The sequence below is a fragment of the Canis aureus genome, chromosome 2 (genome assembly GCF_053574225.1).
Source record: "Canis aureus isolate CA01 chromosome 2, VMU_Caureus_v.1.0, whole genome shotgun sequence".
Taxonomy (NCBI): Eukaryota; Metazoa; Chordata; class Mammalia; order Carnivora; family Canidae; genus Canis; species Canis aureus.
Genome location: NC_135612.1, coordinates 85849994 through 85876713, shown reverse-complemented (window position 1 = coordinate 85876713; position 26720 = coordinate 85849994). Strand labels below are relative to the sequence as shown.

The 26720-nt window shown below is 37.8% G+C and overlaps 1 protein-coding gene across 5 annotated transcripts in view; it reads left to right on the top strand.

The window, feature by feature from the left end:
* Nucleotides 1-26720, top strand: part of ZCCHC4 (zinc finger CCHC-type containing 4) — a 44633-nt gene that overhangs the window by 15462 nt on the left and 2451 nt on the right. For all 5 annotated transcript variants that reach the window (XM_077880743.1, XM_077880767.1, XM_077880761.1 and 2 more), the window contains 7 exons: nt 8553-8625; nt 12347-12497; nt 14022-14122; nt 21565-21686; nt 21915-21990; nt 23665-23716; nt 24237-24381. In XM_077880743.1, coding sequence (XP_077736869.1) covers nt 8553-8625; nt 12347-12497; nt 14022-14122; nt 21565-21686; nt 21915-21990; nt 23665-23716; nt 24237-24381 — 720 coding nt within the window. The remainder of the gene's footprint in view (nt 1-8552; nt 8626-12346; nt 12498-14021; nt 14123-21564; nt 21687-21914; nt 21991-23664; nt 23717-24236; nt 24382-26720) is intronic.

Below are 26720 nucleotides of genomic sequence, written 5' to 3'. Positions count from 1 at the left end.
AGAGGAGCACACCTGGTAGCTAGCTCCCTGCAGGTGGTAATTTAGAAAAGCTCATGTGTCCATCCACAGTCTCTGGGATCCTATAAACTTGGATTACTCTTCCTACTTTCTGTAACTGTTTGAATTCCATGAGATCATGGTGAGTCTACAAAACACTGTGTTCTTAGTATCTTTTACCTGTTCTTGAATACATTGAAGGAGGCAAGCACTGCATTTCTTTTTACTTGATCTGATAGTCTGTTTGGCCAGTATCCCAATATTTGTTAGAGAGAACCTAGGAAATTACATGTGCTTTTCTCTCCCCAAAAACAAGGTGGACAGAATTCTGAAGTGTAAAAAGTCACAAGATGAAGTACAGCTTTTTAATTAATTAATTTTTTTTTTAGATTTCCAGGTCAACTTTAGATTGTCTAATAAAAGTAACTGTGTTTCTCAGAAATAAGCCACACTTTCTGTAGCCTCTCATTCCTTATTAACAGGACTAGTACAGTTTACTAATCTCCACTTAACATGAGTAATGCTTAGTACAGTGGAATTCCATAGGTGATAAAACAATTTTTTTTAAGATTTTATTTATTTATTCATGAGGGTCACACAGAGAGGCAGAGACACAGGCAGAGGGAGAAGCAGGCTTCCTGCAAGGAGCCTGATGTGGGGCTCAATCCCAGGACCCCGGAGTCATGCCCTGAGCTGAAGGCAGACGCTCAACACTGAGCCACCCAGGCATCCCTAAAACAGACTTTTTAAAGAAAAACTCAATTTCCTTTTCTTAAGTTGGGATATAATGCACTGAAAACCCACCAAGTTAAGGTATATATGCCAGTGGTTTGGGGTATATTCATTACATTTTGCACCAGTCACCCTTATCCAATTCCGGAATGTTCCCATCACACTGAAAAGAACTCCTCTCCCCACTTCCTCCGATGATCTGTCTCTGTGGTCTGTGTGTTCTCTGTGTGTTCTAGAAATGGAATCCTGCCGTACGTCCTAAGTGTGTGGCCTCTTTCACATGCTGCTGTGTTCATCCAGCGCATACTATCTAACAGGGCTGTATTAACACTCCACTGTATAGATGTATCGGATTCATGTTGTAAATACCACATCTCTTTCCTTAAGAATGTCAAATTACCGTAAAGGTATTATTTTAAGGGTAGAGGTTTAACTTTGGCGTTCTTATCAAAACAATATGGACAATAACTGGGGTTGGCGCTGAATGCTTGTCCTGTGTCAAACCCTGCTCTGCCTTAGTGCTCACAAGAGCCTCCCCTGTAAGGGAGGTGCTGGCATCCTCCTCATTTGCTGACGAGAAACCCGGGCTGTGGAGACGTGAAATAACTTGACCTCACAGTTCTGAGTGGCCACGTCAGGGTTCAGACTCGGTCAGTCTGGCCCCAAACATTAAGATGCCCTCCGGAAGTAACCTGTACATAAGCGTTTTTCATACAGCCCGTTTCTCGGTTGTCGTCCTTCTGTGTCTCCCCTTCTCCACCTACCCCCGTGCCTGTTCCACGGAGGTGCATGTGAGTCAATAGTGGCTTTGCAGGTTACTCACATATTTAGAATAAGGCACTCTGTAGTCAGGCCCCTTACACTGGAGCCCTGGAAATCTGTGTCTGTCAGAGAGCCTAAGATACAGCAGGCCTTGGCGCAGGCGAGCTCCTGGGCCTTGCCCACTGTTGTTCGCGCTCCATCCTTCTCTCTCTACCTCTTGTTCTGTCTTTCCCTGGATTAGCTCCAGTTTACTTCACGCTCACTGCCAGGGATTTTGGCAGCTGCAGCTTTCAGCTTATGTAGTCCCAGCTCAACTGTCCAGGAGACAGAGGCACTCTTTCCTGAGCCCCAGCAGCATAGCTTCAGGGAGGGATGGCTCACCTGGAGTCATATGCCTGTTCCAGAGCCTTCTCTGTGGCCTCGCAGGTAGGATGCCCTGGCAGCCCTGACCAACTACATAGAGTGGGTTCACCACAGGAAACCCTCACTTACATAGTTGCATGAGAAACAGCAAACAAAAATAATAATCACATGTCCACAACCAAATTATTTAACATAATGTATGTCAGTTGTCAGCAGCACCCACTTCCTACCGTTGGGACTTTTACCTCAGTGAAAATGGTACAGTGTTGTCTTTCTAATAGTATGGTTCTTTGAAGTTATCATACAATTTGTATTCTGATTTTGTTTAAGTCCAGTTTTTTTCAAGGTTTAGTTGCAGTGGGCTGGTTTATACACAAACTAGAAAAAAACTGACTCGACTTGTTCAAATTTGAAGGATCCTCTGGTTTACTTTTTTTTTTTAACTTTCTAAAGAGACATGATCTTTAATACTGTCACCCAAAACATTCTAGATTTTGGCTTTTTAGACCTTTTTAATGCATACAAACATTTTAAAAAGTAAGAATCATATAGTCTTTTTTTCCCCACCATATATCAGGCATATATATATTTTTTTAAATTGAGGCATATTTCACATAGAAAAAAGAGGTGTTTAGTGTTATTCAAAAGGTTGCACAACTGTCACCACTATGTAATTCCAAAACATTTCCTTTAATAAGTGATCTCTTGGGATGCTTGGGTGGGTCAGTGATTGATTGTCTGCCTTTGACTCAGGGCGTGATCCTGGAGTCCGGGGATCGAGTCCCACATCTGGCTTCCTGTGTGGAGCCTGCTTCTCCCTCTGCCTATGTCTCTGCCTCTCTCTCTTTCTCTCTCTCTCTCGTGAATAAATAAATAAAATCTTAAAAAAAAAAAAAAAAAAGTGATCTCTTTTCCTCTTTCCCCAGCCCTTGGCGGCCACTAATCTACTTTCTATCTCTATAGGTTTGCTTATTCTGGATATTTCATAAAAACGGAATCATACAATATGTGGCTTTTATTATCTAGCTTCTTTCATTTAGCATGATATTTTCAAAGTTTATCCATGTTACAGCATGTATGAGTACTTAATTCCTTTTTATGGCTGAATAAATACTCCATTATAATGATATAACAGATTTTGTTTATATGCTCATCAATTTATGGACATTTGTGTTTCTTCCATGTTTTTGCTATTTTGAATAATGCAGCTATGAACATTTGTGTACAAGTTTTATATGAATATAGGTTTTCTTATCTCTTGGGTATCGGGTTAATTTGCGAGGGCTGCAATAACAAAATAATCATATTGAGTAGCTTATACAACAATAATTTATTGTCGCCATTCGGGCGGCTAGAAGGAGAGAGAGAATCTTAGGCTCAATGCCCAACACGGACCCCAACGTGGAAGCCAACACTGGGCTTGATCTTATAACCCAGAGATCATGACCTGAGCTGAAATTAAGAGTGGATGCTCAATCAGCTGAACCATTCAGGCACCCCTATTGTCTGTCTTTCTAATGTGGTATCTCATTGTGATTTTGTTTTGCATTTTATCAATGGCTAATGATGCTGAACATCTTTTCATATGCTTATGGGCCATTTGTTTATCTTTTTGGAGTAAGGTCTATTTAATCTTTTGCCTATTTTTTAATTGGTTGTCTTGTCTTTTTGTTGTTGTTGTTAAATTGAAAGAGTAGTTAATATATTCTGGATACTAGACCCTTACTAGGTTTATGATATATAAATATTTTCTCCCTTCCCATGGGCTATCTTTTCACTTTTGTGTCCAATTTTTCTCCTCTTTCTTTGGTTACTTGTGTTTTAGGTGTCATATCTAAGAAATGATTGCTAGATTGAAGGTCATGAATATTTCACAATGTTTTCTTTTAAGAATTTAATGATTTTAGCTCTCACATTTAGGTCTTTGATCTATGTTGAGTTGTTTTTCATTTACGGTGTGAGGTAAGGGTCCAACTTCATTCTTTTGCACGTGAATGCCCAGTTGCCTCAGCACCATTTGTTGAAACAATTATTTTTCTCTCATTGAGTTGTCTTGGTACCTTACTGAAAATGAATTGACCATAAATGTATGCAGGTTTTTTTGGACTTTTAATTCTGTTCATTTGACCTATGCTTGTCCTTATGTCAGTTCCACACTGTCTTGATTACACTTGCTTTGTAGTAAGTTTTGATACTGGAAAGTGTGAGTCTTCCAGCTGTATTTTTTTTCAAGATTGTTTTGGATATTGTGGGTTCCTTGCCTTTCTATATAAATTTTAGGATCAGCTTGTCAACTTCTATAAAAAAGCCAGCTTGGATTTTTATAGGGATTTCATTGCATTTTTTAACTTGGAGGCTAGTTCTATCTTAATATTAAGTCTTCCAGTTCTTGAACATAAGAGGTCTTTCCATTTATTTAGGTCATTTTTATTTTTATTTTTTTTTTAAGATTTTATTTATTCATGACAGACACAGAGAGAGAGGCAGAGACACAGGCAGAGGGAGAAGCAGGCTCCCCACAGGGAACCCGATGCGGGACTCGATTCCGGGTCCCCAAGATCACACCCCAGGCCGAAGGCGGCCCTAAACCACTGGGCCACCGGGGCTGCACTATTTAGGTCATTTTTAATTTCTTTAAATGATATTTTGTAGTTTTCAGCATACAAGTCTTAGCATGTCTTATTCCTAAATATTTTATTGTTTTTGCTGCTATTATAAATTAAATTGTTTTTCAGATTTCATTTTGTACCGTTCATTGCTAGTGTCCTGATTTTTTTAAAAAAAACTGTAGTAAAATACACATAGGTTAAAATTTACCATGTTATTAAGTGTACAGTTCAGTAATGTTAAGTAAGTTAAATACCTTCACACTGTTGTACAACCACTTACTGGAACTCTTTTCATCATAGCTGAATTCAAATTTTAATTTGAAAGATTTATTTGAACCCTTAATTTTTCATTTAAGCTATTTGTCTTATAGTTTTACATTTCTTGGGACTGTATATTTAAATCTCTTGGACAGAGTAGAGGATGTGCATAAAGTTATTTTGTAACTTATTGAACGTACTGATACTTTTTTCTTTCATATCTATAAATGTGTGTTTTGGAAACAAAAAACTGAAGGTGTTGTATTAATCAGCTTAGCTGCTTTTATACTGAGTCAGTTCTGTAAAAGGTTGACATTGGGTATTAAGAGAGAGCTCTTTGGGGCACCTGGGTGGCTCATTCCATTAAGTGTCCCAATCTTGATTTTGTCCCACATGAGTGTCCCACTCATGGCTCAGGTCATGATCTCAGGGTGGTGAGATTGAACCCCATGTTGGGCTCTGAGCTGGGTAAGGAGCCTGCTTGGGATTCTCTGTCCCTCCCCCTTCCCACAATAAATTAAAAAAGAGAGAGAGAGCTCATTTATTAAAACACAGTAGTGATCAGAATGAACTGTATCTGTTGCCTGTACTCATGATATTACAGGGTATGGAGTTGATTTGTATTTCTCGCTAGGACCACAGTTAAATCAGGAATAAGTTCCTATGTGATACAGAGTGAGAGTGAGTAGTTACTTTTCACACTTTTTTGGTTTGTTGCCCTACCAAAGGTCTGTCCAAGGCTTCAGAGAACTGCCTCGACTCCAGTGTTACATATGCTATAAATATTCTCTTTGTTGGGGGGGGGGGTGGTCTAAGATATGAAGTTAACATTTGCTAAGATGGATTTTTAAATGCTCCAATTTTAGCATGAAGGATGTGAAGCTCTATTTGGCAAACTATCATCCAAATAAAGTTATATCAAAAAAATGAATTTCTTAGGTTCATTTCATGGACTAATTTTATTCAGCTCTTGATTACATTTCCTGTGTATAGAGCATGTTTCACACTTGGTAACTGACTCTCATTTAAAGAGAATGAATGGCCAAATTAAATGAATGTCCTTTTGCAGTTTTCAAGTGCATGCATTTCTGATTGGTTTTGTTTGCCTTATTCAATAGAGAGAATAATTCTTTGAGGCCAATTTCATTTTAAGAGGGTAATGTTCAGTGATTTTTCATAATTTAAAATATGAAAAATTATGCTCCCTTGTTTGTATCTGATGGAAACTCAGAGCTGAAATATTGGCTTTATTCTCTCTCTGACTCTGCCCACTGCTGCCCTGAATGATTTGGACAAGTGTGCTAGGCTGAATTTTATGTAAATAAAATTTTCGTTTTTAATTTTTAAAAAATGACTATTGTGTCTTTGAGAAGCAATACAAAAAGGTGAAAAGGGAGTAGGAATATATTTTAAAAGGGATTGTATTTTCTTTTGTTACAAAGCAATGCAAGAAAGAAGAAAATCCTCAAATGATAGTTGATCCACAGTGGTACTAATATTGAGATATACCTATACATAAAATAACTGATATTATGTATTATCAGTTATTTGGAATTTAGTTTATTAGGAAGACATTTGTTTATTAATAATTGACATTGTCCACAGTTTTTGGAATGTTCATCAGGTTAAAATACATAGTTTGAATGTTTTTCAGTTACCCAAACCTCTTATTTTTTCAGTGCAAATTTATGTTTTATGGAATCAGCAGATGTACTGTCTCAAATGATATTAAGGGACATTGTACTTAGAATGAACAGCTGTTCTTCTGTCTCTACAGAACAAGAAGAAATGGGTTTAGACTACAGGAGGAGAAATTTTGGTTGGACATAAGCATAATTCCCTAATATGAGGGGCATTAAGACATAAATCATTATAGCTGATATTTATTAAAATAGCAATGCCTAACATTTCAGTATATGCTATGTAGCTCCTTTATATTAAGCAGTTTACATACATCGTTTCACTTACACTTAAGTTCTATGCAGTAGACACTATTATTTATTCCATTTTGTGGATGAAAAACAGGCTCAGATAAGTTAAATAACTCACCAAGTTTACTTAGGTAATAAGTGACACAACTAGTGTTTTCTTTTAAAGATTTTATTTTGAGAGAGAGTGAGCGAGCAAGAGTGATCACAGGGAGGAGCAGAGAGGGACGTCAGAGAGACAAGCAGGGAACCTGCTTGGAGTCCTATGTCTCGCTCGATCCCACCACCCTGATTTCAGGACCTGAGCCAAAATCAAGAGTGGGATGCCTAACCGACCAAGCCACCCAGGAGCCCTGAGACCCAGTGTTTGAAACCAGACTGACTGTAGAGCCTGTATTTTTTTTAAGATTTTATTTATTTATTTGAGAGAGAGAGCAAGAGAGAACACGAGTGAGGATGGGGGGAAGAGGCAGAGGGAGAGGGAGAAACAGGCTCCCCTCTGAGCAGGGTGCCTGACATGGGACTGGATCTTGACCTGAGCAGAAGGAAGGCAGACACTTCACTGGCTGAGCCACCCAGGCGCCCCCTGGAGCCCATTTTAACCACGGTGTAATAGGGAGAGGATAAAGCAGGGCTTTCCACTGGGGGGTGAGTCAGTTATGAACAGTAAGGGAGGACAGAGCAGAAGTAGAAGCAAAGTACCACTCTCATGATTTGGTTAAAAAAGTGGTATAACTCAGCATGGGTCCCTGATTTTTTCCACTAGGTTATGAATTCTGTAGAAGGGTGGTGTGGTTCTTACGTGAATTGTTTATAGCAAAATTTTAGAAGTTCAGAATTCTATCATAATAAAGAAGTTTCTATATTATACAAAAAACTCAGAATTCAGCAAGAACTAACAAGACCCATATACATAAATATGGGAAAGATGTAAAGACAGATAATACAAATACAATTAAAGAGTATAGAAAATTCAGTCTTGTAAGAAATCAAATAAATGCCAATTTAAACCATAATGTGCTATGAATTTTTAGTAAATTAGCAAAAATTTATAAAATGTTAATGCACAAAGCTGGTACTCTCATTCATTACTTTTTTTTTTTAATATTCCATTTATTTATTCATGAGAGACACAGAAAGAGGCAGAGACACAGGCAGAAGGAGGAGAGGCAGGCTCTATGCAGAGAGCCCGATGTGGGACTCGATCCTGAGACTCCGAGATCACACCCTGAGCCAAAGGCAGATGCTCAACCAGTGAGCCACCCAAGCATCCCTCATTCATTACTGATGCATTTTAAAGTAGGATGTTAGAAGAATAAAATGGTTCAGTCAGTAAATAAATATCTCTCTTTCCTGGCACTAATTCAGTAAATATGAAATGTACATACTTATTTTTCTTATATATTGAGAAGCATATTTTATAGAATCAATCTGCAATAGACAAGAAATGCTTTGTATTAAACATTTTTTTTGTTAACCACAGAAGATAATTAACAGCTGTTGAGCAGAAATGTTGATTCAGTATTTTTCTTAAAATTATTAAGTATGAGAGATGTATTTTAATTGCCAACCCATCTCGAACTTAAATTGCATAACAATCTATCAGTAATCTCATTGTTTCTGTATAATTCTATGGTCTGAAGGTACGTTGTACATTTTATATTTGCGTCTTCTGTAGTTTTTTTCACTGGCTTATTGGGAACATAATTTAAGTTTGATACCCATTCATTATCACTGACTCCCTGGGATTTGGGGAAAGTATCCTTTATTTCAAAAAACTAAGGAATGATGAAGTTGCTTAATTTATTAAAGGTGTGATTTCATAGTTTAAAATTTTAATTTGTATTTACTTACTGTATAGCCATAACTGGACAGATAACTACAGTAATAAATTATTTTACAGGTATTCACAGTTTTATATGGAAGATAGCTTTTGCCATTATAACATGTTTAACCATCACTTCTTTGATGGAAAGGTAAGAATTATGACCGTTATCCTTTTTATTGTGGAAGAGCAAATTTAAGAGTACCTCCTTTCTTATTTGCTTAGAGTTCTTCAAGATCAAATCATGGCTGTTCCACCATTTATTGGTATTTATTTTTCTTCATCCACTGTGTGTGTGTTGAGCATCTAGAAGTGATTGTGTTATTCTTCTTCTGTGACTTTTTACCGCTTTTTGGATACAGACCCACTTTCCTACCGAGGCCCCAATGGCTTGGCCCTATCTGATCTCTGTCGCCATCCATCTTATTGTTCCATGCTCTGGTGTTATGTTCACGTTCAGGATGTAGGACTTTCACCTGGAACTGGCTTTTCCATCATGAAGGCTTTTGCCCATGCTGTTCCCTCTGCCTTCTAGTCTCATTTTGCCTTGTTAACTTCACCTCATCTTTTAGAGCTCTCCTCCACGTCACTTTCTCCAGCCTCCTCTGAGCCCCAAAGTCAGGTTCTCCTTTGTTGCTATATGATGCCGTAATTAAATAATTCTGTGGTTAGTTGTTTGATGTCTGCCTCCCTTGTAAATTTCATGTTGCAGTTAAGGGGATTTATAGTTTTATTAAACTAATTCTTAAAAATTAGACAGGGTCGAAAGTGAACCCTAATCTGTGAACTCTGGGTGATAATGATGTGTCAGTGCAGGTTCATTAGTTGTGGAAAATGTACCACCTGGTGGGGAATGTTGATAATGGAGGAGACCATCCATGTATAGCAGGGGTAGCTTCTTTCAATAATACGTTGTTAGTAATGTCACTATAAATAAACAACATAGCAGAGCTGATACTTCTAGTTTGAGCTCTTCGCCAGTCCTATTATAAAATAAAAACTATATCCAACCAAGTAATCATACCTGACAGGAAGTTGGCTGCAACTGTTTGAGATGATCAAGACTACCAGAAGCACATATCCTTCTATGCATGTATATCAATTTTTTAAAAAACTGTGAGCCATGTAGAAGTATATGTTGTTTTAGGTTATTAACTAATAATAGGACAAAAACCAAGCAAAACTAAAAACCTGTGTATCCAGACAAGGAAAACAAATTCTGAATTGTTGGTTGGGATTGGAAAAGAGTCTCCTGATCCAGTCTAGCCAATGGTGTACTCCTTCCATGAGCCTCAGTCAGCATTGGGATATATATTTTTTAGCTGCGATAGCCGTGGAAAGCAAATATGAAATAAGCAGCAGTTAGAATTAGACATACTTCACAGTTTCCCAAAGGGCTTATGTGGTCGATAATCTCTAGGATTTGAGAACCGATTAGATGAGTGTGAAGGAGAGAGAGAGGAATTGCAGACTCACTTGACAACAGACCACAGTGGACTTCTCAGCTAGGCCAGTAGCTGTGGGGAAGAGAGAGGTGGATTCTATAGTCATTTCACAGATGGAAACGAGATTTGGTGGTACGTGTACTGGATGAGAAGTCAGAGATGACCTTGTGGTCCGGCCTGGCTTTGTATTTCATTCTTCTATGTTTTTCATGCCATACCATGATTTTGCTTTCTATCTTGAACAATAATGGTGAGATAAGAGTAAAATGACATTTGAATACCTAACAGCTGACTGTTGCTTCTATTTTAAGAATGTAACATGTAATCAGCCTTTTCCTAGGAAATTCTTTTTAACTTTTATTGAAAGCTTGTGGAATTACCTTATAAGTTTCTAGAATAATGGTTGGAATATGCTGCCAAGACTGAGCTCCACTTTATTTTTCCCAGAAGAAAATAATCTAGCCCAGGTTTTCCTTTCTCTATATTTTAGGAGCAGCCTTAAATAGCACTGCAACTGTAGAGATTGATCTACAGAAAACTGTTGTCTTGCATGATTTTACTATCTGCCCTTTTTCTGCCTACTTCCTGAGTCAAGGTTTTCAGTGGAGCCTTACCATACACTGATCAATCACTTGAGTATTTAAGCGTCTACCAGGGGCCTGTGAAGGTGTGCAGGGCGCTTTGGGGGACATAAGCCTCCATTGATGCCTATAAGCAAGCACTTCACAGCCCACTGAATTAAAAAGCAGGAGCTCCCTGCACAGGATTTTCTCATAGAAAATCATACAGTCTTTAAGGTAATAGAAAATGTCATACGCCTTAATGGTCAAGGAAGTTGAAGTATGTATAGGGGATGGTTATTTAAAGTACCAAGCATTTTGGGGCTCCTGGGTGGCTTAGTTGGTTAAGTGTCTGCTTTTGGCTCAGATCATGGTCCCAGGGTCCTGGCTTCCAGCCCTGCATCAGGTTCCCTGCTCAGCGGAGAGTCTGCTTCTCTCTCTCCCTCGCCTCCTACACCTCCCTTCTACTCGCGGGCTCTCTAAAATAAATAGATAAATAAATAAATCTTTTAAAAAGAAAAATAAAGTACCAAGCACTTTTTAAAATGATGATTGAAATGAAGGGAAGAGTTAAAGTACTGTCAACACTGGTGGCATAAGCAAGCCTCCGTTTCTATAGGTGGTCAACATTAGGACCCTCAGCAGGTCATGACAGGACCTCACACCATTGATTCTTACCTGCAAACAGACATACTCTATTGGTTTTTTAATTTGGCCAAGAGTCTAGGTTTAGTTTACTTGTTTATTTTTCTTTTCCTACTTTTAAGTCTAAGGAATTGGAAGTTTTTCAATAACAATGTCTGTACTTTAAGTCCTTGTTTGTGAAGGCAGGTTAAGGAAGTGCCAGGCAGCACTTGAAAAATGATTAACCTTCTTGACACGCCATCCCTTGCTCTAGGACTTCCAGTAGGAAGTTAATAAAGACTCTCCTAGGGAAAGGGGATTAGAGTGTTGTGTTTTTTTTTTCTCTCATCAATTGAGTCTTCTAAATTGATTTAGTGGAAGAACAATATATATTTTATTATAAAGTACATATGGGTTTATTAAAATTTAAAATGCCATTAAGCTTTAAAGTCTCGGGCTATTTTGTATACTGTGTTGATTTGCTTTTTATAGATGAGTACTCGAAAACGACTACAAAGTCAGTAGACTGGAGTTAGTATTATAGGTATATCTCTTATTAACTTCTCCCAAAGCAGAAAATAATAAATATCCTAGACAGTGCGTAATGTTAATTTTACAATTACTAAAAACACTTCAGTTAGTCTGTTGGGAAAATGTGTTAATTGCATGGTTTCATGGCCTGGATAAGCTTTGTTATTTGTGGACTTTCATTCATTTCCTCACCGTGCATGTCCGAATATGTCTGTCCTGTACCTGGTGCTCAAAAACATGTATGAGGTAACTGGTAACGTGTAGCTCTTATTAACCTGAACTTGTGGTGGTGGACAAACCAGACAGGAAAAAAATAGGTCGTATTTGTCTTTGTGTCTCCAGTGTTTGGCTCAGTCCCTGCTTCTGTTTGTGGGATTGAATTTAGCGTTTTAGATAGTCTTCATGGGTAATGAGTTTTTCTCTCCTAGGTTACTAAATTTAGTTTTTTAATTTAACCATTTGAAATGTGTAGTCCTCTGATAGTGATGGTGTTTGAATTTGCAATTTTAAAAACCCCTTATCAAGGAACCCAAAGATAAAATCTCATGGGGGCCGAATGAGAGAGGCTTCTGGATGTCACTGAGGGACTCTGGGGTGGCAGGATGGATGAAGTTTCAGTAGAAACAGTGGGACCGAGCCTCATGTCTTCTCCAAATAGGATGAAGTGCCTCCCTCTAGTCCTCATTTAAAAATGAATTTTTATTTGTTCCAGGCTGCCCTTGAAGTATGCAGAACATTTTTACAGGAAGATAAAGGTGAGGGAGTCATTATGGTGACAGATCCTCCTTTTGGTGGCTTGGTTGAACCTCTGGCTGTTACATTCAAGAAGTTAATTGCTATGTGGAAAGAAGGTCAAAGCGAAGGTGTGTAATTTATTACTTACTGCAAAATAAACATGTATCTGTGTATCTACTTCCTGTCAAATATTAGCAGAGCTCAGTGAATCAGAGCACTGATAAAATATACATGTCTTGGGTTCTTGTGTTTTTAGAAACAGGCTTGTTTGAGGAGGTAGCAGACTTCATTAGCATGTTACACTTTGCACTATTCTAATCATGTGTTTTCAAAATGACTCATAGGTGAACGTAAGGGAACATTATGAGGAATAGCAGTACACTGTTGTCATTTATTCAGTAAATATTTACTGCGTGGCCCCTGTGTTCAGATACTGTTTAGGTCCTGGAAATAGAGTACTGAACTAGATGGACACATGTTCCTGCCCTCATGGATCTTACGTTCCATGTTCCTAAAGTCTCGTCCAGAGCTCCAAGAGGGCCCCCAGCCTCTGGCTCAGAGCTCTAAACTGTGCCATGGTTTGGGTAGGATGACTGGGTATGCGCTAGCCATGAGTCATTATCTGTGACAAATAGATACCACAGAGATAGAGGTGGGTTAGTGGCTGGGGGTTATTATTCAGCTCAAAAGTGCCTTAGGCCTTCAGAGTATTTAATTAATTGTCTAATTAGCTGGCACAGTCATTTTTTTAGTTTCTCGCTTGCAAATTGAAAAACTGTAGGAGTGTCAGGAGTTTGTCATCAAGCTTCTCCTTTAATTGTGCTATGTGAATAGTGTGCTTTGGAGAGAGAATGCAAAAGAAATCTGAAACATGACTCATAGTGTTAAGTGTTCCACTTATTTTCAGTTCTTAAGTCCACTTATTAGAACAGGTAAGGTCAGTGTTAATTGAGGAAGCAACGAAGTGCTCAGTGGGCTTGAATTTGAGTTCTGGCACTTAATAGGTGCCTGAACTTGAACAAATTCCTTAAATCTTATGGCATCAGTTGCCCTGTCTGTAAAATGGGATTATTAATGCCTAACTCTAGGGGTTATTGTAAGGAGGTAATATATAGAAAGTACCTGGCATTGGGCTACATAATAGCTACATCTTGTATCTGTCATAAAGGTTATTTTTGACTAAGATTGTTTTTTAAGAATCTCCCATGCTTCAGGAAAGATTGACTCATCCCTGAAAATGGATATAACGAGTCGTAGCAGAGCTGAGATCCTGACCTAAGGCCTTCTGCCTTCTAGCCCATACTTCTTGCCACCGCATGACAGTGACCTTGGGGCTTCCAAGCAAGGCTCCTTGTCATTTCCCACTTTATTGGTTATATCTTTGCCTTTACTTAGACTATAGTGATATGCATGTAAGGATTGCTTTTATATACCCCTTATAACTGTGTTTAGTTGTAAAAGCACATTTCCATTGACTTTTGGGAAAGGTCAAGTTGTAAATGACACTCTGGTAAACATTCTCTTCTTTTGTATGATTTAAGTGCATTGAAAACACTTGCAGTTTCTCCTAATATTAGAGGGTTTGCAGTTACAGCTGTTTTATTTTTTTTAGATAACAATTTATTTTCTTCTCCTTTTTTGTGATCCATTAGATAGCAGTCACAAAGAACTACCCATATTCTGGATTTTCCCCTATTTTTTTGAATCCCGAATTCGTCAGTTTTTTCCAAGCTTCTGCATGCTGGATTACCAGGTATAGTAAAAATTCTGTTTTCTGACGTGGTTGACGAATGGATATTCCGCTTACATAAATATTCTGATCAGACTATCCATCAATTTTAGTAAATGAAAATATTACTGGCTATATTAAGCACTAAAATTGTACCATATGTAAATTAATCCCGAGGTTCCTAAAGGTAATTCTTAAGGTGTTTACTAAAAATATAGATTCTTAGGTACCAAAATAAACCTACTAAATTAAAATAAGAGAGTAAAGCCCCAAGAAGCCACATTTTACCAAGCTTCCCAGGTGATCCTGCAGCGCAGCTAGGTTTTAGACAGACTGACCTGACCTTTACCATCACCAGAAGATGCCATGGTACCCCAGGGTTATTGTTATGAACAGGGGTTTTGTTCAGAGGTTGTAGAGAAGTCAGTCGCTTCTTCTGGTCAGTGGAATGTCATGTACACTCTACTGTGCCACTCAGAGGATGCCAGGAGCTCTGAAGGGAGGTGTGTCCTTGGTGGCAGGGTGTCAGAGAAGCAGAGATGCTGAGGTCTGTGTGGGTGAGTGTGCTGATTTCAAGGTAAAATTGACCGGCTCTCCTTCCCGTCTCTGCCCTCAACTCCTTCTGCTTTAATGTCCACTTTCCTGTATTCATTTCCTTGGAGTTAACCTCATTGTCACCATCACCATGTGTGGTCACCGAGTGGCCACTGCTTCCTCTATTGTAATAACACTTTGCTACTTGAGCTTTCTGAGCAATGGACTGCCTTTATGAAGGCTTTCAGCCCTGGCACGGAAAATATCTCCACTCCTTGTTCCAAGCTAGCACTTGGATCTAATCTTTCTAATCTTGAAGGCATTTACCATTATGAAAATTATTTAGAGACTCTGAAAGAAACAGTGTTACTTCCACCCCAACTAGCAAATATCATAATTTGACACGTAGGTTTTTAATCATAGCAGATGAATCCGAATTCTACTTTCCTCACTATGTCTTATGCAAGTGTACAGTTTTAAATGTAGCTCCATAGTCTTTATGCTTTTAAACACCTTATTTTTTTTTAAAGATTTTATTTATTCATTTGACAGAGAGAGAGCACAAGCAGGGGGAGTGGCAGGCAGAGGGAGAGGGAGAAGCAGGCTCTCTACTGAGCAGGGAGCCCGATGTGGGACTTGATCCCAGAACCCTGGAATCATGACCCCAGCCAAAGGCAGACAGTAATCTGACTGAGCCACCCAAGTGCCCACTGTTAATCACATTATATTATTTGATTAGCAGGTTATATTTTTTTTTCTTAGATACACAGGTTGCTTTACCTTAAAGTAGTATAAATAACACTACCATAAACATCTTTTATTCATATAATTTTTCCATATTTTATATAACTTCCTTAAGATAAATTTCCAAAACTGAAATAGAATTCCAAAAATTTCATTATCAAATTTAATGGACATTTTTATGGCTACTGAAGTATATAACAGGTTCCTTTCCAAAGTATATAGCACAAGTCATTTTAACCTGACTTCTTGAGTTCTGCATTAGGCAAAGTCTAGATCATAATTCTTCCCAAATCTGGTTTACTTTCATTATTAGAGCACATGGTTTTCTGTTTCTTGTCTGAGGGGTACTTCTCGTATTGAGGTTTGCAGTGCTGAAATAGCAGACATATCCTAAAGATGTTAACTGAATAAACTACAGTTGGCAGGAGCGCCTGCTGTCTTTGACAGTGAATAATCTTCTAGTACAATGTCTGGCACAGAGGAGGTGCTTAAAACATTTTGAATGAAAAACAGCATGAACTCTGGAGTTGAAAAGGAACTGGGTTTTAATCCTGGTTCTGCCACTTACTCGTTAGGCCTACACATTTTATCTAATTCTCTGCAGGTCATGTGACCTGCTAAATGAGCAGAATAATAATATATCTGCCTCATGTGGTTTTAGGAATTATGTGAGACAATACAGGAAAAGGCATAGCCTAGTCCCGGACACACAACAAAATAGACTAAAGATAAGTGCTCCCAGCATTGTTGAGACCATTGGCATAATGTCACCGTTCAGATAGTCTCTGAGTGGGGGGTAAAACTCTTCTTTGGGGCTTTTTTGTTTCTTTGTGTTTTGGTACAGTATATGAAACATTAAAATTGCAAAACATAAGATCCCTCAGAAGACTGTCCTATGTACATTTAGAAATGAGATTTCGCTGCAGGCAAGAGCTTGAAATGGCGAGGAGGCAAAGGCAGATCCAGGGCAGCCTCGGTGGCGCAGCAGTTTGGTGCTGCCTGCAGCCTTGGGTGTGATCATGGAGACCCGGGATCGAGTCCCACATTGGGCTCCCTACATGGAGCCTGCTTCTCCCTCTGTCTGTGTCTCTGCCCCTCTCTCTCTGTGTCTATGAATAAATAAATAAAATCTTTAAAAAAAAAAAAAAAAAGGCAGATCCAGAGTAGAGTGGATGAGAGGTTAATATGGAGAAACCAGCCATGGCTTGTTTTGATGGCCTGAGTTACTAGAACGGAACTTGGGGAAGTACTGGAGTCTCAGTTTTGAGAAATAGTCCCAAGGTCCAAGCTTATTAAAAATAATTATACAATTCAGTGTATTGGTGAAAAAAGTTTCAAACTAGGCCATATCAGATAGGCCATATCAAATAGGGTGAAAAGCAGTCTTTTTTTTTTAGTAAAGAGAAAGCCAAACTCTGAAAAGAAAAACTAGAATAAAAGCTGTGAAACAAATCTTCATTTTTCCTAAAAATCTTATCTTTCTACTAAAGATAAGAACACTTACTGCCCATTGCATGCGCAGTTGGAGAAACTGATTGTACCATATCTCCTATTGTGTTTATAAACCTTATTTGTTGTACCTCACCTTGCTAATCTATTTTTCTTTCTCTTTTCTTCTTTCTTTCTTCCTTGAAAATGTCTCTGGATGTATTATTATTAACCTTTCTGAAACTTATTTTCTTCCTTTTCTTTCTTGTTATTTTAACCTGGTTTTGTAGCAGTTCTTTGTTTTGAATATTAGCTGTCTTCATCAAATGAAAAATTTGAAAGTCTCTTGTCCTCCTTCACAGGTTTTTGCCATAGACTGTGATTAGACCTTCTTTCTCACATTGCCTAAGATTATTATAAGCCCCCTAAACCACAATGCAGAAACAAACAAACAAACCCAAATCACTAAATCTCTTTTTTCAAAATACTTTTCAGGTGAAAGGAAGGTAGAAATGCTGCAGATCTTCATAAAATATAAATTACGTAGACTTCTTCAGTGATAAAGCACTTGATGAGTACAGAATAAAACAATCATCAAAGACCTAGAAAAGCAAGAGTTTTATTAAGGGCAGAGTAGGAAGGAAGAATGTGATAATATAAGAAATTCTGACTCAGAGTCAGAAGTATGCGTCCTAGCCCACTGACTTTTAGAGGCTCTTTAATCTTGGGAGAAGTCAGTGTATCTCCTGGTCTCTGTTTCCTTACCTATAAAATAAAGTGATTGAATCAGGAAAGAGATGGCAGGTACGTTCCACTTTTAGTGCTTTAGTGGTAAGCCTGATAAATTGGTAGCGACTTTCCAGAGAATTTGTTGAGAGTATCAGGCCTGGTGGCAGGGAGTGGTGTGTGATGGATTAGTGGTGTCCACCACAGGGGCCGGGTGGGGGTGTGGTGGCATTCAGGTCCTGTACTTACCGTATCTGAACTAGGTGGCCTCACTTCCCTTCCACTGTGAACGTGCTGTGATCTCTTGTTTCTCCCTAATGTTGGACATTTGTCTAGATTGTTGAAAGTAGAGCTTTGGGTTTTATTTTTTTACAGCTATCTTTTAGAAAATCCTCCTGTGTAGAAAACTGTCTTTCGAGGTTAGTTTCACGTTCAGAAATGAAGATATTTTGACAGGGCTCTGGTGGAAGTTGGCTGATGGCGATATTTTGATACACTGAAACTAAGGAGAACACAATCCCGAAGGAGTTAGCGAACTACAAGTACTCTTGTCTTATTTCATCTTTGTTTCCCAGCAGGATGCCTAGAACATAGTAGGTGCAAAATAAATGTCTGTTGACTTGAAAGTCTTGGTGGTTTCCTTATAACTAGTTTCAGTCTCATGTCACAGAAGAAATTTGCGTATAGATAAAATTAAAAGTTAAGAATCGCAGAGATTTTGTGCTTTCCCTCATTTCTATACAGTACTTCATCACATTAATCAGTTCCATGGGAGAAATTTTCTATTTGAAAATGCCTCTCATCATCATTGTGAGTGAAATGTCAGAGATAATGATGGGAAAATGGTGTATCAGCTCTACCACTAGTGATATGCAATTTGCAAAATTGTGTTTGCTTTACAGCGCTTCCATAGGACGTTTATTTGTGTGGATGAAGCTATGAAATATGGATGTATGTTAGAGGTACATTAATTTACCCTAGCAGCATGCGTTTTACATACCATATGTTTATAGTTAATTAGCACAACAAACCCACATTTAAAAATAATAATAATCTCAATTAGGTTATGCAAAATCAAGCAATCAACTACCTTCCTGACACATACATTTTCGACTCCTTGGGTAACCATAAAGAAATTGTTCTCTCTTTCCCTCTCTTCCATCTGCTGTCTATTGTATTACATGGGATATTCCATTTACTAGAAATCTTTCTAAGGCCCTCTCTTCCAACATTTGAAGATCTTCGAAAGGTTCTCTTGGGAAGATTTTTTTTTTCCTATGACATCCATAAATGTTCAGAATATCTTTGTTGAATTTAATAAGGTGTCATATATTTATTAAATACATAGAGGAATGCATTAGGGAATAATTGGGAATTTAAATCATTTTTAAAGAAAACTACTTACATTAATATTTTAAGGTAGTTTTGAAGTAAAATCTGCTTTTGTATTTTAGCCTCTAATAGGTAACATATATTCATAGAATTTTAAAGTTGGAAAGAACCATTAGGGGTGTAACGTAGGCTAACTTCCCACCATAATAATCCTCTCCACTAAATTCATGACAAGCAGTCGTCCGGCCTCACTTGAATGCTTTCAGTGAGCCAAGTCCTGCAGACTTACAAGGCAACTCAATTTATTTAATAGCTCTAATCGTTAGAAAATTTTCTCATATTGAGATAAAATATGCTCCCTATTAACTTCTAACCATTGGTCCTACTTCTCTTCTCCAAAGCAATAAAGGCTTAGTCTAATTTCGAATCCACTGACACCCCTTCAGTTATAAAATAGTTATCAGATCCTTCCAGTTTGTGCTTTTCTGAAAAAATACCCCCAAAATGTTAAACAACAAATCCTATTTATTCCCATTACTTTCAGTAGAAATGAACTGGTTTTATCAGTGAATGCAGGACTTCAAATGTGATCTAACCTCATGCTTTCCTTGTTAGGATGTTACACTTCTGTGCAGGGCAGCTCTGGGCCAGCGCCAGATTTCATACGGTACGCTAGACTGTGGATTCACCATCCACAGGAACCAGAACTCCCAGGGTTTTGCTTTTGGTTTTGGGTTGGTTTTTCCACACTGTCCCTTGTCTAGCTGGGTCTCCCCGTCTAGCACTTACCATGTTTATAAAGTGCTGTCCCACACTGTCCCTTGTTTCTCTGGGTCTCTAGCACTTACACCCCCACCTGCCCCTGCTAAAGCTTGTTGATCAGTCTTCCTGAACTTGTTCACCTATTAATGTGGTAGGGCATAAGGAGAGCTTCAGAATTTCTCACTAAAGCCCTCTCTTTCCATTATCATTAAGTCCTTACATGTTTATGATTTGCTTATTAAATAGAGCTAGTGTGCAAGCCAGTTCTTCTGAAAAATTCTTAAGCGTATTCTTGTCTGGAATCTAAACAACTCATTATAACTTATTTGAACATTGGGCTCCTGCCTGTACCGACTTCATAAAAATCTCATGGTATTCTTGTGGATAATCTAGAACAGTGGTTCTCAACGTTCAGTGCGCCAGGAGGGCTTGTGAAAAATACAGATTGTGAGGCCTGACTCCCAAGAACTTCTGTTTTGTTAGGTCCTTGACAGGGCGAGAGGCTCTTTCCTAACAAGATCTCAGGGGTGATGCTGATGTTGCTGATCCAGACCCAACACTTGGAGAATTATTGATCTAAAGAAAGACGGACTTAGTGACCAAGTGGGTTCAGAGCAGGTTTCAAAGCAAAGTGAGAACATGTATGGGTAACCAGAGAGGTTGGAGAAGGAGACGAGAGTGAGAAGCTAATAGAAATTGAGCCTGTTAGGGAACCCTGGGTGGCGCAGCGGTTTGGCGCCTGCCTTTGGCCCAGGGCGCGATCCTGGAGACTCGGGATCGAATCCCACGTCGGGCTCCTGGTGCATGGAGCCTGCTTCTCCCTCTGCCTGTGTCTCTGCCTCTCTCTCTCTCTCTCTCTCTCTCTCTGTGTGACTATCATAAATAAATAAAAATTAAAAAAAAAAAAAAAAAAAAAAAAGAAATTGAGCCTGTTAGCTTCAGCTTCCTTTCAAGATGATCAGCCAAGCCTGAAGGCTGAGGTTGGGGTCTTGAGGAGAGGTAGATGTTTGAAACAGTCACAACTCATCTGCATCTTTCTGCTGCTACTGTATGCCAGGCCCTGAACTCGGCATTTTACACACATTATCTCACATCACCTTCACAGCATCTCTGGGGCAGGGCTCACTAACCTCCTTTTCTGGGTGAGAATTACATAAATTTGCCTCACATCACAACAAGTGAGCGGCACAGCCACGCCCTGGTCCCCAACCTGTGCCCTGCCAGGATGTAGAGGTCAAATAGCAAATGGTAGGGGGTCAGAGTAAGGCTGTACCAAGACTCGTTGACCTGAGAACTGACATGTAGCGGATTTCACACACAGTGGTGAAAAGCCCCAGCCAAGCTGGCACACATCTCCAAGGGTAAAATTCTTAATTGTGTAATAGGCCTTCTTGTGAAGTCTTTTGTATTGGTTAAAAGATTATAGTTGTTTTCTTAATACCAGGCAATGTGAATTTATCATAACCAGGTTACCTTTTATAGAAAAATTTACCTTTTCTATAACCAGTTTACCTTTTATAGAAAAGTTTACCGGGATCCCTCGGTGGCTCAGCGGTTTAGCACCTGCCTTCGGTCCAGGGCGTGATCCTGGAGTCACGGGATCGAGTCCCACATCGGGTTCCTTGCATGGAGCCTGCTTCTCCCTCTGCCTGTATCTCCACCTCTCTCTCTCTGAGTGTCTATCGTGAATAAATAAATAAATCTTTAAAAAAAAAAAAAAAAAAGAAAAGTTTACCTTTTCTGTAATGAAATTTCACTCCACAGAGGCTGTTCTGAGTCTGTTGATGAATAAGCAAACTCTTGCTTTTAAGAATTTCTTCTTAAATACTTTGGTTTAACTCTATCTTAGCATCAGCTTGTTCTTTATTGGTTAAGAAATCTTCATCAATGTTGACTCATTTGAATAAATTTTCTTTTTCAAATTTTTTTAAACTTTCTAGGTAGATTATGATAATCATGCACTTTATAAACATGGGAAGACAGGTCGAAAACAGTCTCCTGTGCGTATTTTCACCAATATTCCGCCCAACAAAATAATCCTTCCTAGTGAAGAAGGGTACAGGTAAGATCCTAGTGAGGCCTTGAAATACATGAGTCACTGAAAATAAAGTTCTATATATCTAATATCAAAATGCTGTTAATACTGGCTCATATAGCTCTTCTGTTACTTTTAAATTTGGTCTATAATTTTATATTGAATTTGGATTACACTCAATCTTTATAATAATTGTCTACTCTGTGAGTCTTCCTGAGAATATGCAGCTGATTTATCTGTTTCTTTCCTCCCTAGATTTTGCCCTTTGTGTCAACGATACATCTCCCTAGAGAATCAACATTGTGAGCACTGTAATTCTTGCACCTCCAAGGTATAGGTTTCTATAGAATGCATTTTTATTAAAACATATTCAGTTTATTTTAGCTTACTAGTTTCATTACATTTGCTTACTGTTATTTTGATGATATAATTTGTATTACCATATTATCATTTACTAATTATACTTCAATACAATATTTTATTTCTAATTATAAAGTACAACAGGCTTTAAAAAATAGGTACCTCCATCATCATTAACAGTTGTTTTAATTCACTTTTTTTAAAAAAAGATTTTCTTTATTTGATCAAGAGAGAACACATGGGGAGGTTGGGAGGCAAAGGTAGATTGAGAAGGGAGCCTGACGCCATGGACATGGGATCATGACCTGAGCTGAAGGCAGACGCTAGACCAACTGAGCTACCCAGGCACCCCTGAATTCACTTTTATGTGAGGCATCTATGACTGCTAAAGTAGGAGTATTTCAGATAAGGCACGAGAGGAATGCTAAACTTTGTTGAGGGTAAAATTAAGATGCTTCAAATACGGTACTGAACCATAAGATACTCTCCCTATTCTGATGAAATAATAACAACATATTCTACGTACTTTTTATGTGCCAGGATCTTTCCTACCATACATGGATTACTCAGTCACTCTGCACAAAGCCCGAGTAGATAAGTATTTCCCAGTTTTTATAGATCAGGAAGGACTACGGGGACATACCTCCTATTTATTGTTTTAAGGAGGTGGGATGGCCCTTAAGGGGACCTGTTTATTTTAGCTAAATCCAGTCAGGAAGAACATGTGAGGTTTAGTTTGGCTCATACGCACAAATAATTCTCCAAAGGAAACGCTGTATTTTTATAACTATCATAAAGTATATTTTTCATAACCTCACAATTTTATGACTGGTTATACTTGTTTTTAACTGTGGTAGTGCATCTGATTACATGTAATTTCAATCAGTTTAGAAACTCTCTGTGTTCTTTATTTAAAAAAAAAAAATATGCCCAGGTCTTATAAATCTCAAAATGAGGAAAACAAAGCTTCTTTATTTAGAGGTGCACACACAAATGGTAAAAATAAACAAAAGCAAGGAAGTGTCCATCACAGAAACCAGACTAAGTGTTACTTGGTGGGGAAGGAGGAGTGCTGGATTTTGAAGGAGCATGTGGGAGAGTGATGGGGGAACAGTATTCCTTAACCTGTTGGGATTCATCAGTGTGTGCTATATAATAGTCATTAAACTGGACATGTAAGTGTCTTGTATAGTTTTCTAGGTAGTTTCATTTCACAGGTTTAACATTACCCAAACAGTAGCCTATAATCTCTATCTTTTAAAATTATCTAAAGTTCTCAAATATGAATTTCACAAAGGATTATGCTGCATAGACACGTAAAAGTTATGAATCATTAATTCTCTTGAAATTTTCATCAAGTTCTTCTTTGTGTAGATTGGGTTGCTTGAACTGGAGTGGACTTTCAAGATCATGTAGATAAATCCCCTAGTTTTCCAGTTAAGAAAATTGGGGCCCATCAAGGAGACGTTTGAGTTGAGTGGAGAAATGCATAGATTAAAATCAAAGTATTTAATTGTGAAGCCCAGGAAAGTGAGAAATAAGGAATGAATAATTTACACAGATTTTAATAAGACATTTTAATTTTTAATTGTGGAACTTGATTTTTAATGATGGATTAAACATAATTTAAAAATTATTTTTGTAGGATGGCAGGAAATGGAACCATTGCTTTTTCTGCAAAAAGTGTGTAAAACCTTGTAAGTATTTAAACTCAGTGTTTGAGAGCCTATGAAAACATTTCAGAGTTTTTCTTCACCTAAATAGGATTTTTATTTAATTGTATTTATAAGAGGAAAAAAAATAATATAGAGACCGGCATTGATTTACTTGCTTTCTAATTTTTGCAGTTACCAAAGTGCACACTCTCTCCTTCATAGGGAGACATGACTTTGTAACCTGTTTCAGTGTGGCATTTGGTTTGGCTTATTTTAATAGGGCTTTGTGTCACTCAGCCAGCCCCCATTGTGTCAGTGGCTCTCAGCTTATGACTCATTGAAGAAGGGCTGCATTTGTTGCCACATATCAGAAAGAAGTTAGCTGGGTTATGTGGGATTCCGACCTCTTAACCTTGGCCTCTTTAGCCAAATTATAACCAGCAATGCCAACTGGTCACATTATCTGAACTAAACACTATTCATGCTTCCCTGTCATAAGGGCTGATCAAATGAAAAATTATATTAAATGAACTTCTTCTAAGACTTAATTTTTATTTTGTAGCCTGGATCCACTGTAGCATTTGTGGTCACTGTGCGCTTCCAGATCATTCTTGCGGGGGCCCTAAAGATGGCTGCTTTATTTGTGGTGAATTAGACCATAAACGTAGTACTTGTCCTAAAATTACTACATCTAAGAAAGTGAACAGGTGAGTTGACTTCTTTTATTGCCTAGAAAAAAATTTTCCTTCTGTGATTTGTATAAAGCAGTCTATAAAAGTATGCATTAAGGATTCAGAAGTGCTGAATTATTTGCTGTCTTACTGTTATTTATTGTTTGCATAGATGGGGGGAGTGTGAATAAAAGAGCTTAACATTTTTATAGGTAAGACATGAAAATCACCGAAGTATAAGGTAGAAACTGATTAACTTTATATGTCCTGTGGGTCATGTGAAATTACAATTTGTGGGGAGAGAGCCCAAGCTTTATTGATGGACATGATATTCAAGTCAGGATAGATCGGGTGCAGACACATGACAGCAGGCAAGGCTAGAGAAGGCATTTCAGATGAAATGTAGTGTGTAATCCCATGGTGAACACATTGGAAAACGAAGATATCTCTAAATTATATCAGACTTCAAAAAAAAAACATTTACTATTTAAATATGAAAATTTTAATTTTTACCACTTTTTTTCTATGATTATTTTTACTTCTTTCGACCAATATTTGGTATTGGTTATCACTCAGAGCAAAGTTATACCGATGACAACAGCATATTTAGAAAAATCATTGCTATTTCAACTGGGCTCATTTGAATGATTACACTTAGAAAAAAACCTAAAAGGGATGATAGTTATTGAGTCTTCTTGTTTTATTGTTATGAAAAGCACACATTAACATTATGTGATAATTGGGCAGCCCGGGTGGCTCAGTGGTTTGGCGCAGCCTTCGGCCCAGGACGTGATCCTGGGGACCCGGGATCCAGTCTCACGTCGGGCTCCCTGCATGGAGCCTGCTTCTCCCTCTGCCTCTGTCTCTACCTCTCTCTCTCTCTCTCTCTCTCTCTCTCTCTCTGTCTCTCATGAATAAATAAATCTTAAAAAAAAAAAAAAAAAACTTGTGAGAATTGAGGTCAGCATAACATTTTTGAGCTATCTCACGACTTCTGATAAAAAAAATTCTTAGTATTAGAAATATCTAATGTTATTTATGATTGTATTAGAATTCTTTTCCCTTTGTTAATTTGTTTTTTAGTCAGTGGCAATTAGTTTTTGCCAGTAAGGTCCAGCTATTTAAATTCTGCCTACTGTTTTATTTTTCCATCACTTTTCATCAAATTTACTTTAAACAGTTATTTCCAGTATGTAATCCAGGGTAGAAATTAAAGTTTCTAAATTAAGTAGTGTATAAAAGATTTTTTCTTAGAAACCTTTAGGAATAAAGGACCACCTAATAAGCTAGTGGCATGGGATTGTTGCCCCATGCACGAGGTAATTGTGGTCGCAAACAGAGTTAGTAATATGCTCAGACTTTCAGTGTGTGATCTTATGATACATGGAAACTTAATTTGCGTTTTGCTAATGTCTTATAAGCTCCTTGTTGGCTCCTCTGTAGCTTGGGCTAGTTTGCTGAGTAGTATGCTATTGTTTTCATTGAAGGAAACCATTTAGTATCTTTCAGTACTAGATTTTATCAAGTTTAATTCAGGGAGCAAATCCATTAGGATGTGGTATACCTGATAAGTCTTAAATAGCATTACTTTTTTTCTCTCAGAAGAGACTCCTAAACTCCTGCAAACAGTTCTCTTCAGGGATGGCTTTCAAAAAATTTTCCTAATGAAATTGGCAAGGCAAATTTTTTTCTTTACAATGATAAAAAATAATTTAAATCACCTTTTTTAGCATATATGGCATAAAAGATCTCATAGCTGTCATATTAATTTGTTTTTCTTGAGTTTAATTTGCCTTTGCTCATGAAGTGGAATGGTGCTGGCTCCCTCTTGTGGTTAATCATTTTTATCATTACATAAATACCTATAATTTAGAGGACAAACACTAGGTCAATTCAATTTTAAGGCAAAACAAAATAATGATTTATACTCAAGGAATGCAGTTTATACTCAGTTGAAAGACTTTATCTCTGGAAAGTTTGTTTATTCATATTACAAATGAATATTTTCTTCTGCTTTTGTTTACTGTGTCCTTTAGTGGGGTCTGCTGGTTCATGTTTAGTTCTTTTTATAAGTAGATAAGCCGAAGAAAATTTGTTTAAATTTTCTTTACAGGCACATACAGCTTCATTGTGCCATCAAGAGATTATACTTAATAAATTTGCTAAATCATCCCTTGTCAGGACATTAGCCTACTTAAAATAATGGCTGGAGGGAAAGGAGATTTATATAGCATACAAAAGAGTATAAAGATAGCTGCGGTATTTGTTTTATTTTTGAACTGATAGGTTACCCACTGTATAATCCAAAATCTAAATAAGAAAAAATGGAAAGTTGTCAAGCAAAATTCTGAAGAATAGTCATGTGGAGCTACTAA